The sequence below is a fragment of the Stegodyphus dumicola genome, chromosome 10 (genome assembly GCF_044657685.1).
Source record: "Stegodyphus dumicola isolate Sdum_Otavi_A_Nest chromosome 10, ASM4465768v1".
Classification (NCBI taxonomy): domain Eukaryota; kingdom Metazoa; phylum Arthropoda; class Arachnida; order Araneae; family Eresidae; genus Stegodyphus; species Stegodyphus dumicola.
Window position 1 is genome coordinate 28,733,735 of NC_140777.1, and position 17,141 is coordinate 28,750,875.

The 17,141-nt window shown below is 31.5% G+C and overlaps 1 protein-coding gene across 4 annotated transcripts in view; it reads right to left on the minus strand.

The window, feature by feature from the left end:
- Positions 1–17,141, minus strand: part of LOC118197298 (exonuclease mut-7 homolog) — a 120,663-nt gene that overhangs the window by 44,941 nt on the left and 58,581 nt on the right. For all 4 annotated transcript variants that reach the window (XM_035368790.2, XM_035368789.2, XM_035368792.2 and 1 more), the window contains 2 exons: positions 10,397–10,458; positions 4,455–4,591 (listed from right to left, as the gene is read on the minus strand). In XM_035368790.2, the coding sequence (XP_035224681.1) occupies positions 4,455–4,591; positions 10,397–10,458 (199 nt within the window). The remainder of the gene's footprint in view (positions 1–4,454; positions 4,592–10,396; positions 10,459–17,141) is intronic.

Sequence of the window (17,141 nt, forward strand, 5' to 3'; positions counted from 1 at the left end):
TCTGGATTACACAAGTAACACGTTTTTCACTTAATCACTTTCAATTTCTCTTTTGGAGGCATTTTCAAGCAATTTTAAACAAGGATTTACTGAACATAAAACTAGATTTTAAAAGAAAATAATTTTCTTAAATTCACTAAATGCAACTGAAGAGGCGATAGGAAAGATGATTTTTATTGAAATTCAAACCAAGACAGAATGACGAACTGAATTACACTAGAGAAATACAAAATTACAAGTCACTGCTTAAAGGATTTGTGAAGATGCTATGAACATGCAGAAAATTTCTTCTTCTACTTACCATCCATATAGCAATTTAATGTTTATTTAATCTGAGAATTGTTTATTTATTATATTCACATAATAATATTATCTTTGCCTGCTGGTTTGCAGAATCTAACCAAAATAAAATTTAAGATTCTAAAAACATGTCATTAATTACAGAATATTAGGAAGAATTTTTTTTTTTTTTTATGAACACTTCCGATTTTTAACATAATTAGGCCCAGATATACTAGCATGACATATTACAGTATTACCAAATTTGTATAACTCTCCCCTTTTTTAGCCCAGAAGGGCTACTAGTCCCAAAATGGCATTTTACATTGAATCACTAAAAGCATTGTATCACTTTTCAAATTGTTGCCACCAAATATTATTGCCTTGTATTATATTTAAAGAAATTAAGTAATGAAGAATCTGCATGACTGAATGTATGTTTCTCGTACAGTCAAAAGTCGTTAATTCGGACACCCATAATCCAGAATGATCCATAATCCGGACCTCAAAGCTAAAAACTTTCTGTGCATGCGCCACCTCGGCACATGCGTTTTACACGTGCGCGTAAGACCTTGACTACTGCGCATATGCGTGTGCGCAAGTGCAGAATACATTTTCGCCTGCGCGTTTAATGTATAACAGACGGTGTACGCTAAAATTATCTAATTATCTATTTCAGTTAATGTTAATGATTGCGTTGTTCCTTAATCTTCAAATTGGATCCCGCTTATTATTTTTTGCAGACTGTAAGAGCAATTTTATAAAAGTAAACTTGAACTTTCGATTATGTCAAATAGAATTTCCGATGCTGGAACTTCCAAAGGATCTGCAAAACGAAAGTATGTTTCGATGTCCAACAAACAAAAAGTGGAATTGCTGCAAAAAATGGATAAAGACATGAAGAATGTGACAGAGAGGTTAGCGAAAACGAAAAAATTTCGATTGACAAATTAGTCGGTATTCTCGGCACAGTAATTAACGGGACTTGAACAGCGGAACTTTGAACAAGAAATTATGTCTTTTTATAGAATTAAAGAGAAAGTATTATCACATAAAATGAAGCAACTTAAACAACTTACATTGAGAGAAATGTTTAATAAAGTAAACAAATAAATATTAAGTTTTTTTTTTTTTTTTTTGTAAATTTTGATACTTTTTAGATGATAATTGCTCTTTATTTCATAAATTACGGTTTCATATTTTTTATTTTAGAATTTCTGCATGCCATCTTACGAGATTTAAACTGATGATCTATAATCCGGAATCGCCGAAGTCCTGACGAGTCCGGATTAACGACTTTTGACTGTATTATGAAAAAACAACGATACGTAGAGACATCAAATTTTGAATAACATAATCTTCCACCTGAATCTGGAATTTGTTTTATTTATTCATATTTTATAAAACTTAAACAAATTTTTGATTAACAAACTCAGTGATTTCAAAGAGAAAAATGGCAACACTGTACGGAGAAAAAAATTTTTATCTCCAGCATGTGAGACTGTCTATCAGAAATTCTAAAGATATGCTGTTTTTAAATATTTTTAGCCCAAAGGGACATTAGCCCGAATACTCTTGAAACATGTATGGGTGTATAAATGAAAAAAACCTTTATACAAAATCTGAAAACTTTCAGACTTTATTTTTTAATTTTTTGAGTTAAGTGTTTTCAGGATTTTTGATTTAAGTGTTTTGAGCATTGACTTCTAGGCTGCAGCCTCTGGACATTTCAATTAATAAACCATTTAAGAGTTTTATGCAGAAAGAGTGGATAAAAAAGATTGAGGCGGCTACTTATGACATCACACTAAGAGGAAAGAGTGAAACAGCCATAAATGTTAAGCGTATTTGAGTAGGTAAAGACCTGGTAGAAAATTTAAAAGTGAGACTATCAATAAGATCTTTTAAGAAGCGTGGAAAGTGGCAAATCCAACGATAGTGACAACTGAAAAAGTGCAAATAACTGCATATATGATTTTGGTAGCAATGATGACAAATTTCTGGGATTTTATGTCTATTTTATGTTCTACTCTAAACAAATGCTGATACATTTGCTATTTTTTTAATGCAATAGTTCTATTGTTAAAGTAAGTACTTTGATCAGTTTTGTCTGATTCAACTACTTTTGTAAATTCTAACTTAATACACCACAGTGTATCTTATGTACTGGTGTGTCTTATATATTGGGACAGTATAATTTTTTATCAAAGTGAAACTTATTTTATCCATATATAAATAAATATTAACATCAGGTTTACGTGAACATCAATTCTGCTAAAATTTTTAATAATGAATAAGTAAGAAACATGGTATTAAAATGGCCAAACTTGAATTAGCATAAGCAATGAACAGTTAAAGAGAAGAAAATATGTGTTGCCAGACAACAGATCATATGTGCTACAAAATATGGACAAACATTTGCAAGCTGTATAATAATATAAGGTCTAGCCATAAAGTGATGCGACTTGTCTTTTCCCATCACTTCACCAGCTGGCAGTGCATGTGAGCCAGTTAAGTTGTAGACATTAGGTATATTTTTTTTTTTAAAGAGAGATGAAAAATGAGCAATGCCTTTACCGGAAATCGAACCACGGACCTCTGGGATATGAACCATGAACCCAGCATGCAGACCACTACACTACGAAGGCATGCTAAGAAGGCGGGAGAAATACCTTATAAAGTTTGTGGAGAGGGCTTTTAGCATTACAATGTTTCCAAGGTCCTTCTGCTCCAAAATGATATTCTGGAAGTAGATGAGCACTGTTTTCATAAACCTCCTGTTAATGTTTGTGTTTACAATGCACCAAAGAGAATATTATTGAATAATGTTATGCAACTGAGCTCTCTGCTAAATGGCAAAAGCCTCGTTGACACACATCAAATGACTGAGAAAGCTTATAGGGGCTCTGCTCTCTCATATTCTCAAGTTTTTATGTGTTTGAAGTTGCTTAAAACTGGCCAGGAAGAGGTGAAGGATGATTCATGTTCTGGACGACCATTAACCAGCAAAAGTTGACGAAAATGTCTATCATGTTCGTGACTTTTTAAATATTGATGTCTGAATGAATGCTTGGATTATCAGAGACTCTCAATATTATGAAAACCAATGTGTATAACATTGTTTGTGGCATTTTGCACGCATGAAAATTATATGCCAAGTTGGTCTCACAAATGTTGACTGATGACCACAAGAACAATCAAGTGACCAGCACAAGGGTACTTCTGGAATTTGTGTGAAACAGTACTAATTTCATGGGCAAAATGACGAATCATGGGCATTCAAGTACGACCCACAGAAGAAACCCCAAAGTTCCAAACCTTGGCACACCTCATGTCTCCTTGTCACAAACAAGGAAGAAGAGCAAATTAAAAGTGAAAAATATGTTCTTGTTTTCTTCGTTGCCAGGGATATGGTCCACAATGAATTTGTACCCCAAATGTTTGAGAGCCAATTGCACCTACTGCGTGCAAGTACTTAACAGATTCAGATAAAAAAAGGGAGCTGCACCTGGCTACTGCACCACAGCAATACTCCCAGTCACATTGGCCCACCAGCGGCTGAGCAGTGAAATCGCTAAACACAGGTAGTTTGGACCGAGGTTCGAATCCCACGAACAGGCTGGCTGCATTGATGTTCCCGTGGTTTTCCTCATATGAAACATGCAAACCAACCAGTTTTTCTTAGAAAGTCCTCCACAAAGGCATTCCTCCCTTATGGAAGATAACCCCCGAGTGCTTTTTCATAATTTATTAAAGCGAACCAAACCAACCCAGTCACATCACTTCATGCATTCAGGACGCCAAACAAAGTGTGGCAATATTGTTCCTAACTGACTTGATGTGACCCTAGCAGACTTCTTTTTATTCCTTAGGATCAAGATTTTGGAATTGGTGAAGAGATCCAAATTACTGTGACAAACGTTCTAAATAACGTCCTTTTCAAAGCCTTCCACAGCATGCCTATCGTGCACTGACAAGTTACTGGCAAAAGTGCATCGACTGCCAAATGATGTACTTTGAGGAGTTTTATACATTTGTTATGATATAGTGAATAAAATGTTTCTTACTAACTTCATTTCATTACTTTCCAAATATACATTGTATATGCTATTATTTACATTAAAAATATTCAGGCAAAAATGCATTATACAAAATAAAGAAAAGAAATTCGATACCTAACTTCAGAATGTCAGCATTGCAAAAAATCTTTTCTATCATATAATCCCAGCATTTTGGTTTTAAAGAGTCTTGCAAAGCAAGAATATCTAATAGATAGATTGAATCCCACACAGCAAGCTGAAACAACGATAGCCTGAAAAAAAGAGTAAAAAAATTCCTAGTTTGTGAAAATTTATGCACAAATAATAATTGGAAATATTTAAACTAAATATAGCAACCTACTGCAATTAAATAACCATCAAAAATTCCCAATTGCTATTCTGCTACCACGGGGTTTTTTTTTTTAGGTAGAAAAACCCACCTGTTGACCAAAATTGTGATATAACATTTTTAAAGTAAAAGGCTAAGATAAAAATATGAAGTTACAGATAATTTCTTTTTCCTGAAGTTAAGCACATTTTAATGTAATAATATAATCATCGTGAGACAAACTCCTATAATCATGAAATACTGTACAATTTAACGAGGCACAACTTTAATTTTACAATTATGATGTACAACATAAGTTTTAATTTTTTTTTTTTTGTTTATCAGATGAAAAGATAGAGTTTTTCTCAGAGTACCATTTATCATTATGATGCTACAGCGTAACTTCAAAATTCTTTATTTATTTTAAAAAGATCAAATTTAAATGGTTTTTTACACCATGCTAAAACTCAAACGTTTTGGAAGATAAGCAGGTGGATCATAATTACTCATCTGTTATTGCTTCTTGAACTGAATACTAAATCTCGTTCTCCTGAATCCTAGGCCTTTCTCAATTAATGAAATTCTAATCAAATCATTTGAGATTATCATTACATTTAAACTCCATCTAAGCTTATAAATTACAATGATTATTCCAAATTCTTGGTTATTTAAAATTTCAGTCAAATAATATATCAATAATTTTTTTCAATTAAAATTTCTCAATTTTTTCAATTCAAGTCTTTTTTTCTGACTTGAATCAAATCCTTTTTTCTGACTCTTTATCAATATTCCATACTGGTTGATACAATGGTAATTTTGGCGAGTCCCTATCATTTGTTTTGATCGTTGAATCTTGTAATGAAAATTAACTATATTATTATTTTTTAATCAGCAGCTAAAAAGAATATACATTACTCATTATTTTTAATAATATATATACTATTTAGTTTATATAACTAAATTAGCAACAATTATCTGTTTCAGTTCTAATACAGAAATGTTATATTTTATGATAGACACACATGGGAAAATGTTTTTATTATAAAATTATTTAAATTGCATAGATTATATTAATAATATGTAATGGAATTTTATGCACAGATAGATGGCACTCATTTTAAAATTCAAATAATAAGTCATTCTAAAATTCAAGGCACATGCTTACATTGTTGTAACACTTGGAGATACTCAATTTTGGAAGCTTCGCTATTTTTTTATTATGAAATCATGTTATCTGTGCTACTGTAAGCACCTTCCGAATTATCCGAGTAATTATTGCTTTAACAAAAGCAGAAACTGTTCTTCAAAATGAAACAGTTAGGGATAGAAGGGAAAAAAAATGATTAACTAGATGAAGTAAATAAACAATTGCCTGATAAAAATGCTATGTTAAACATATTAAATACTAGCATAGTCTTTGATTAAACAGAAAGAGCTTAAAACTGAAACAATAGGTAGCAAAGAATGTGCAGCAAAAATAATTAAATGGAATTCTACAGGTATTTGAAAGAAAAAACTAAACCAAATCAAAGTGTAAATACTTACTCAGATAATTCGCAAGATGCTTTCAGTAACACAGATAACATGATTTCTTAATTAAAGAAAATAACAAAGATTCTAAAATTGAGTATCTCCAAGTATTACGACAATGTAAGCATGTGGCTTGAATTTTAGAATGAGTTTCAAATGCCATTCATGAAAATAAGTTTATATGATGCTGAAAAATTTTCATACCTGAAACATTTGTTAGCGAGAATTGCACTGAATGTAAGATTTCAATAAAGGATTTGCTCTAATGAGTGAATATTACAATAAAAATATCATTTTGCTAAACGAGTATTTCAGAAGAAATGACATCATAATTAATAGTCATATGATGAAATTACTAAGCCTAGATCCAGTGAAGAGCACGTTATATCATAGCACTTTGAAAATTGTATGATGAAGTAGAAAACTAATATTCGATTCCTAGAAACTTTAAATGAAGTTATGGAAAGTTATGGTCATTTATTATGTCCAATTTTAATGAAATTGGTTCTAGAAGAGATAGACTTAGAATATAAGAAAAGGAAATCAAAAACAGAGTTTGACATTTTGCAATTAGTTAAATTCTTAAAAATTGAATCAGAATGCCAAAAAGGTTCTAGCTCATTATACAATTCGAAGAAACATCAAAATATGATGGTTACCAACAATTACTTTAAAGACGAAATAAATATCAGCTCCTTACACAGTTCGAAGAAATACAAAAATATGATGATTGCTAACAATTACTTTAAGGATGAAATAAATAATAAAACAATTTAAGCGTATTAGTTAACTGATAGTTACATTTTCAAACAATGTAAAATTTAGTTGTGTATTTTGTGATGCAGACCATGATTCATTTCAATGCAAATTTCTTTCACCTGCTGAAAATGAAACAGGCTAAATGTTGAAGGTTGTTGTCTTAAATGATACGGGAAAAAAAAAAAAAAAAAAAAAAGATATCCATGGAGAAAATGCAATTCTAATAGTCATCATGAGAGCATTTGCTTCAAAAAAATTAAATTTCAAACTGAAAGTTCACCGAATGAAAGTGTTATAACAAAAGAAAATGACAGTACATCGCAAACAATAGTTTTGTTTGTATCACACTGCAAACAAATAAGACACAAATTCAGTTTTATTACAAATATGCATATGTCCTGTGAGAATTTTAACGTCATATATGTTGAAAATCATCAGGGTATTATTTGATAATGCTTCAATGTATCCTTTACCTTGAAATCATAAGTGGAGTTAAAACTTCAAATTATATGAAAAGAGAATTTGTGCATATGCTTTGAAATCGCAATCCAGAAGGATAATTATAATGAGTTGCACCCTAGATAGATCAGTACAAGAAGTGTTAGAATGCTGCTAAGATGAATTCGACCTATATTTTGCTGACAGTGTGAAGCCACTTAACGTTTTGATACAAATGGAGCACTTTTAGGAAATAAATTCAGGTGGATGTGAAAAGATAAGCAATAATTTAATTGCCATCAAGGCTTTATTTGGAACTTCAGTTCAAGGTCAGGTATCAATGAACAGTCATCCTAGTGAAATATGCAAGTGTAACTTTTCTGCCTACAGCCTTCAAGCATAGCTAGCTACAAAAGTAAACAACAGAGTATTAATGATGGGTTCAATGACTATCAAATAAATAAAGAATTGAAGAGGTTTGACAAACTGATAGCTTGGGTGTTGTATCTCAGTTTGAGTGAAATTCATCGAATCACTTTGATGTTATGAAGCAATTTGAAACAGAAATAATATTTGAGGGTAAAAGATACGAAACTAGATTGATTACCAAAATTAGATACGAATTTTAGATTAAAAAAAAGACAAATTAAAGACTACTCAGTTTAAAGAATAGACATAACTTCTCCCTTTATGAAGAATATAAAAGGATTATAAATGAGCAGTTAAATAAAGGTATTAAAGTGGAAATAAATCCTGAACAGAAATATTTTAAAATAAAATGTATTATTTGTCATATCATCCTGTCATTAAAAATAACAATGAAATTAAAATTAAGAGTAATTTAAGAGTAGTTTATGATGCTTTGGCCATAGAGCTAAACAGCTTGTCTTTGAATGATAATCTTTTAAAGGGACATCTGTATTCTAATATTTTCTAACTACTTTTAAATTTCAAAAAAATATAGTCTTCATGGATGACATCAGAAAGACTTTCTTACAAATTTTCATTGTGGAAGCCAATCAACACTATCAGAGATTTCTATGGTTTGATTAACTTGCATCTGGGAAACTGAAAATTTGTCAAATTACGAGAGTCACGCCTGGAGTGATGTCTAGGCCTTTACTCTTAGCAGTAACAATACATATGAAAATATGACCTATTGCAACACTTTTTCTGCATCATCTCTCCTCCTTGAAATAATTCTAACTTTTACATAAGGTTTAGTTCTTATTTTAAAGGGATATAGTAATTACTTCTACTTCTTTTTCACTGCCTCTGTTTGTATTAAGAACGGACTGTTCCAGTCTAATTAAGATGCAAAAACGAAACTTGATGTTACATCACCTGTAAAGCTGAGGTCGTGCTGACAGCTGATTGGCTGCCGTGAGATGACATCATGTCTACTTCAGGTATAAGTATCTCGCATCGCTCTGGCTTATTGCTTCATACAGAAGATTCCACCATTAATCTTTTGTGTTGCTGTTGATTATTAAAGAAATTATTCTTTCTGTTTACAGCGTTGCTTTATTCCTGCGATTTTGTGAAGAAAGGGAAAAAGACGTTGCTCTAACTGCTGAAGCTGATCCTCAGTTGCTGTCGTCTCTTCTTGATGTTCACGATAAGTATGTTTTCATTATTCTTTTCACCATTAGGTTAAAAGTTAGGATTCATGCCTATCATGGACAAGGAGGAGATCGAAAACCGTATCAAATCTGTTTGTAATCACAGAAATCTGGAAGTTACCAGCGATAACTTAGAAAAACTTAAGCAACTTATGCTTTCGAAGTTTCATGCTTATCAAAATTCATTTAATCCAAATCATGCGACTGAAGTTCACTTAGCTCACGTCAAGGCTATGGAAAAGGATATACAAATCTTCTGCTAAATGTTTTTATAACTTTAAACTTTGCTTTTGCATCAGAAGCATACAGGATTTTAAATGAATCCTTATATGATAACCTTCTGTTGGCATGAGCAAATTCTGGTAAATAGGTAGCAATAAATTGGAAAAAATGGCAAACTAATCTAAAGGAGCTTTTGAAAATTTGGAATGAAACAGGATTTGAAAATCCTTCAATTTCTAAAAACTGTAATTTACCACTGCAGGTAATGGGTATTGCTTGGAACACTTGGAACATTTGGAACAGTCAACAGCTTGGAACAATTGGTCAATGTTTGGAATACATGCAGAAATTGTCCAGAGATTATCTACATAACCTTCAGTAGAGAAGTAAATGGTTCTTTCAGAAGGATAATTTAAAAATAGGTACCCTTGTATTAATTAAAGAGGATAAACTACCTCTACGCCCTTAGATAGTAGACTGTATCCATGATACCACCCCTAGAAGCAACGGTAAAATCTGTGCTGTTGTCAAAACCCCTCAAGGACTGATAAAACGTGGAATACCTAACATATGTATTCTGCCTACGAATGATTGAAGTAGTAAAATTGTATTATAATTCCTTGTATTAATATTGCATGCTTTTTCTATTCTAAAATTCAGTTTGTTTGTTTGCTTGTTGAACTGATATATTATCTTTAATTGTTAAGAATACATATCTAACTTGAATGTCTTAAAATGTATATTAGTTTTGAAATTAGTATTTCATCTGCTAAGCAAAAAACCTTCTCCTTTACCATTACTGCCTAACAACAATTTTTTTACAATGTGTTGCGCCAATATAGCTTTTTTTCTCAATACTAATGCTTTGATATATTGATGCTCGTTTCACTTTTGAATTGCTGTTATTGAGTGGTTAGATTCTGAATAAATAAAGGATAAGTTACAAAGGAAATTAGTTTCATTATTTCATGGTTACAGTCCACAACAAAGAAATTTAAGATTTTTCATATTTTTATGAAGTGCTATACTCTAAAAAAGGCATGTGACCCAGCTTTACTGTGGAAAATCAGCGACTGAGAATTATCCAACTTATCTCTTGAAACAATAGTTATTTACAACTTTTCTGCAAATATCCTTAGCAGTTAGAAGATTATTATGCAAAATGATAAAATACTCACTTTTCTTTTAAAACACCCAAGTTTGGCTTCCATTCAGCATCTATTCCTACAACATTATAATTCTAAAAGATAAAAGGGAAAAAAAATCAAAGATCAAATATTATTTTTACTTAAAATTTTGAATTGCTTTATAAAAATTTTTAATGAATATTATAGTTTTAAAAAATGAATAAAAAACAATTTGGGGTAACTTATGCATTTAAAGATCCACGACAATATGTGCAAAATACATTTTATAAGAACAAGAAAGATGAAAGAATAAAAGTTGATTTACTAAAATGTGTTACAAATAAATGTGTATTCCATACCATACAACTATCATGGCCTAAATAACTTAAATGTACAGTTATTTCTTACTGAGTTTGATTTCTGATGATGGAACAGATTGGCTTTCTCAGTGATATGAATACAAACAGGTTTCTTCATAGAGTTCTACAAAGAGTACCTCACTAGATAAGTATTCTTCACATACTACTGATTAACTAAATGAATACCAAAAATAAATAAATAAATAAATAAATAAATAGAATTTTCCAATAATTTAATGTAATAGCAGGTGATAATTCAGAATAAATTATATCAAAACCAAACAAAAGGTTGAGACAATTGAATGTGATCAGTTGAGAAATGTCTAAGAAATGAGAAACTTTTTCTTAATATGGCCAAATTTCTAAGAGCATTTATTATAAAAAAAAAAAAAAAAAAAAAAAAAAATTCAACAAATTCCTAGAAAACACTTTTGCAAAACAGAACAGATCTTTAAAAATAGGCTGCATTTACAAAAATGCATATTATATTAGCAATAAATAATTATAAAAATATTGTTTCTGAATTATTAATGTCTTTCAATTAGAAACTACAAACTTTATCAATATTCCACTGAAGTTACTACTTACTTGCTTACTCCTTTACAACTTTTTAATTTTCTACAATATATAGCCCCTTTTTTTTTCATATCTCGATTTTAAAAGCCAAAATGATGCATCTCAATGTATTTTCAAACATGTAACTTTTATAACAGATACTGTATTTGAGTTAGGAGCTTAAACTCAATAATGTCCCTTAATACTTTTAAACTGCATTTGGGCTATTGACAGTTTCTACTAAGGTATAAAACTTGGAAAAACTTTATTCTTGAGATCATCATTCATGTTGACTGCAAATCTGCCAAGTTAAAATCAGGTTTTCTAATGAAAATTTTCAGTTTAATTGTACTAACTTGACCATCTTAGCAGTCAGGATCTGCAAACTAGGAAAGCTAAGTGTTAAATCATGGCATGTACTCTTGGGTCATGCAACAAACAATTTTAGATTTCATTATACATTCAATTTTACCCCCCCCCCAAAAGGCATTGTTTTATTGGTAGAGGAATGGTTTTTGTGAAACATATATATCCTGAACTATTTACAGCCCTAAAGCTATACGACTTGGCACTTTTTCTGTTTTGGCATAATCCGTCAGCACCAGATTTGTTTGAAATCTTTCCTAGCAATAACTGTCTTTACAACTATTGGTTGCACAACCACAGTTTCCATCTAATCACACTTTCTTCCCCCACCCTTTCAATACATTTTCCCATTTGGGATTTAGAGCCTTTTACAGCAAATAATTTTTGTTATTTCATTGATCTAAATGCTTGCATTATATCCCTCTGTTGAGTACTAATGGGGTAGTGCAAAATGGCTCAATAAATACTAAAAAGGCACTGTCACCAACATTTAAACTCATATTTAACTGAATTCATATAGCATTGATTGCATCCCAAAGGAGAGTCAGCAGTACTAAATGCCATTTTTAATTTTAGCCCGCTGTAAGTGTTTAGTATAATATTTATTAATTGCCATATTTTTTTAGTTCTGTGCATTTTCTTTAATCATTTAAGAAGCAATAAATGTACTTAGCCATTTCAACATCTGTTTTTATTTTAGGCTTTAGCACTTTCTGAATATCTGCAACCCAAAGTCAGCAATAAGTTACTAATTTGTTTCCAACTTTAGAGAGCATTCAAGAACTCGTTAACAATTATTTTTTTGCAAAACGTGTGAAATGCAACAGCCATTTTCCAAACGGCACTCCACTAAGAATACATAAAACAGCAATCAATCAATAAATTTAAACAAAAAGGAATATTGGTAAAAATGTCTTTTTTAAGAAATGCTTCTGTAGGTTTTTTTTTTTTTTTTTTTTTTTTTGCATAAGTGTGTGTTTGCATGTGCTGTCATTTTCCCGATATATGCAGTGATCTGTATTTGCTTAATAAAATCACAGAAACACACAAATTTGACATGTCCTATATTCATACCTGGGTTGCCACATAAATACTTTTGGGAGACATCAGGCATTGCCATATAACTATTTTGACAACATACTGCTTTGTCTCATGAATACATCTTCCATGATTTTTTGGTAGGGATGTGGATAATCAGAAGGTACTAATGTAAGAGGGTTTCCGGAATGAAACTAACAAAAATCAAAGAAAAAAATCCAGCAACAGAAATTTAATGTTGAAAAAAACAGAGAAAACTTTAAAAAAGAATTTTGAGGGGGAACATCTAATACCAAGCCATAGGTAAAGATACAAACTAAAATGTGCCAATATGGTACCCAAAATATGTATATTTAAAAAAAAAAGTATCTACTAATCTACATTTAAGCCAATTTAATAATACTTGGGAACTTTATTAAATTTGCATAATCTTTTCAGTAGTGCTGCTAATTTATGAAAAGAAATGAGATCACTTTCAAAAAACTGCTGTAGCGCAAAAGGAGTAATTGAAGTGTTGGCTTTATGATTAGCAATTTTTTTACTATAAATAAGCACCTAAACATATGTTAGCCAAAGTTGAGGCTTGATAATCAGAACCTTATCTACGGGAAGCACTCTAAATATCTTAAGTTTATTCTTGATTCTGAATTTACATGCCACAACCATATTAAACATATTCACTAGTACAAAGTAAGAAATGACAAAACATTCTTAAATGCATGACGGATAGGGACTGGGGACCTGAAGCAACTACCCTCAGAACTACTTATTTGGCACTCATTCGACCCACAGTGGAGTTTGGGTTTCCAATTTATTGTTGTGCCTTTACTTTATCAAAAGAAATTAGAAAAAGTTTAATTAAGTGCAGCTCATATCATTACCGGTATAAAGCACAGCTGCCCTACAGAAATACTTCTTTTTGAGGCCAATTTGAAACCTCTCCAGACTAGAAGACTAGCTGGCTTTGTTAAATACTCTAAGAAACTCTCTAGTTATGGCTAATACAATTAAACCAAATAACTTCAACAAACTTCTAAATAAGAAGAAAAACTGGCAAAAACTAAAGAAAAACAGCTCTTTTAGCCTACTTGAGACTTGGAGCCTACTTTCTTACAATGTTCAGCCCCACTTACTACAATGTTGTTTAAATCCATTGGATGGATTCTGCAGAGTTCACTTGCACTGTAACTTTACTATTCCTATAGATAAGAAGAGTTTTATCACTGACTACCTAAGACAGTTAACTTTGGACACAACAAGCACCATTCCCAAAAATGCTATTAAAGTCTTCACAGATAGCAACAAAACTGCTGACCATGCATGTTATATAACATATAAATGCCACTACTTGCATATATTTAGAGACACTTGGGGGGGTGGGAATGACTATCATCATAATTCAAATCACTGTTTTGTTTGATTCTTTTATTAAAAGTGAACTGATAGCAATCAATTTGGGGCTCAAGATTTTACTAACAGAAAAGAATTTTGGTGAACTATGGATTTTATGAGATAGCAATAGCTCACTACAACATCTTGATACTTGTATTTATTAAAAATCATGTTCTTTGCACTCAAACCATAAAATTCTATTCAGTAGCAATGTCGCAAAATAATTTAAAAATGAGCATATCTTTAGAATTTCCGATACACAGTTCCGTGCCTGCTAGAGATAAAAAGGTATTTCCCCCCCTGGCCGTAGAGTGTTGCCATTGCTTGCTTTTAAATTGTTGAGTTTTTTACTCAAAAATTCGTTAAAGTTTTACAAAATATAAAATCGATAATAAAACAAATTCCAAATTTCAAATTTGGTCTTCCACATGCCCATATTCATAGGAGGATTACGTCATTCAAAATTCAATGGCTTTAGGTACCATTGTTTTATCACAATGCGAGAAAGAGACATACATTTATGCAGATTTTTTATTATTTAATTTCTTCAAATATAATGCAAGACTCAACATTTGGTGGCAACAGTTTGAAAAGTGAAATGGACATTTATAGTGATTCGATGCAAAATCACAAAACGAAAACAATAGTTCTTCAGGGACAAAGCCCCTTTGGACTAACAATAACTGAACACCTGGCTGTTAAGTTAATAACATCTAATAGATCTCGTTCAGTTCTAGCTACCTATTTCATATATCAAGTAGTTTAGGTTTTGTCTTCTTTGAGAAGGAGGACATAATTCTGAAAAAGCAATAACAGAAGAACGAGAGAATATTTGGAAAGGTGTGATGATAATTATACATATGTTAATGTAGCATTTCAAAGGGGATACAGATGTACCAATCAGAATCTGAAGAAACTGATGTAAAAAGCAGTTAATGTACAAAGTAGTAACCTCCCATTTGTCGTGCACTGATGGATAAAAATCATAAATTTATAATGAGATGTTAAAAACAACAATGCCCATATGGCCCATATGCATAAAAAATACTATTATATTATTTCCTCATAAATGGACTCTGCAGGGAGACTTGCGAGCTTATTTAATAAAGCAAAGATATAACTACTTAAAACACAGTTGCTGTACATTTAATATCACTGGATCGCTTGCCTACAAGGTTTGCAACAAATATTTCCCTTATATATCAACACTTTCTATTTCTTCAGCTCAGTAACTTCTTGAAATGAAAATAATAAAATATCTAGGAGAGGTTTCCTTTGAATGTTGAAAAAACAGAAAATAAGTATTAATAATATTATTTGTCATTATTTTCTGACGTGGAAAAAAAAAGTTATATAATACAGTACAAAGTCCGCAATTTGGACGTCCATTATCTGAAATGATATATAATCTGGCCATTAAAGCCACAAACTGATATTTTTGTATGCTTTACGCATGCACATAAAGAATGCACGCGCATACATTACACATGCACGTAACGTATGCTTTACGCATGCGCGCGTTGAAAGAAATGTTTAATAACATAAACAAATAAATATTAAGCTTTTTTTTTTTTGTAAAATTTGATAAACTTTAGATCATAATTGCTCTTTATTTCACAAATTACGGTTTCATATTTTTAATTGTACAATTTCTGCATGCCATCTTACCAGATTTAAATTGATGATCTATAAACCAGAAAAACCCCTAATCCGGAATCGCCGAAGTCCCGACGAGTCTGGATTATGGACTTTGTACTATATTATTAAATTTATGAGAACTTCCCTTGGTGTGCAAAATAATAGATTGTCTGAGGAACGAAAATATGAAGTAAAAAATAAGAACTATCGCTATCTGAATGAAACAAATTTTCTTTTAATTAAAAAGGAAGTTTCAGCTTCTACAGAATCAAATTATTTTTCTTGCTCCCTTCTCTTATTTTCTTTTCAGAAATCTGTGCTTGGCATGTTTAGAGTAGATTTTTTTTTTTTTTAAGTTATATAATATTTGTTTTGTGTAGTAAAAAAAAAAAAAAAGGAGCCCCTGAAGTAAAAGCTGATTTCATTAAGCTCTATAAATGCTGAAACCTTTTTAAAAAAAACTAAGCGTTTTGGTCAAATGTTTTTATTTAATCAAGACAAATTACTATGCACATGTAAATAAGAGAAATATAATAATGAAAGGTAGTGCTTAAACATACACTCACATGTTCCACTTTCAATAAAGGTAATTATTTCCAATCACTAAAAAGTATAGTAAATTAGTGTGGGGTAAAACAATTTATTTTTTATAAAAAGTAACCCTTAAATACTTTTTCTTCAAAATATCTAGTTTCTTATTTACCATACAAGGCAACTCCAGTTACAGTGGATCCGCTCTCATGTAGATCTTTACGGCAACGAAATGGCGGACAAATTAGAAAAGGAGGGCTGTTGTCTTTTAACTCTCTCCTCTTCTACCCTCACCTATCTAGAACTTTGAAAAAATCACAAATCATGGCAGAATGGCTTGTGCCCCCCCCCAATCACTGGTACGTGGCAAGCAAGCCTAATTTGGACTCTAAAACTTGAGTGTGACAGGAGCTACCAGACTGAGCTCTCATGTATTGCCAGTGGGTCACATTAAGTGCCTCTCTTTCAAGGAGGACATGAAAATCTTCTTCACATGCATTAAGTGCCAAGAACATCAGGTTCTACTGAACATATATTGAACTATTTGGACCTCTCTTGGATATTTATACTGATCCTCTCCTTCTGCTGGACTTTGCCAGAGTCAATGGTCTTTTGGACCTTGTCCGACTTCATCAGAATATGCAGGAAAAGCAACAACATGAATAGCACATTTTTAACACAATCTTTATTGAAAATTTAAAGAAATGTTTTTACTTCATATTAACAATACATTAAATGCAATATACCCAATTTAGTGGACATTACTCAACTATCAAATATATGATTCACAAAATGTATAAGGTATTTCTCCCGCTTTCTTAGCATGCCTTTCTTAGCTGGTGTAATGGCCAGCACACTTGGTGGGTATTCAAGAGGTCCGAGGTTCGAGTCCCGGCGAGGGCATTGCTCTTTTTTTA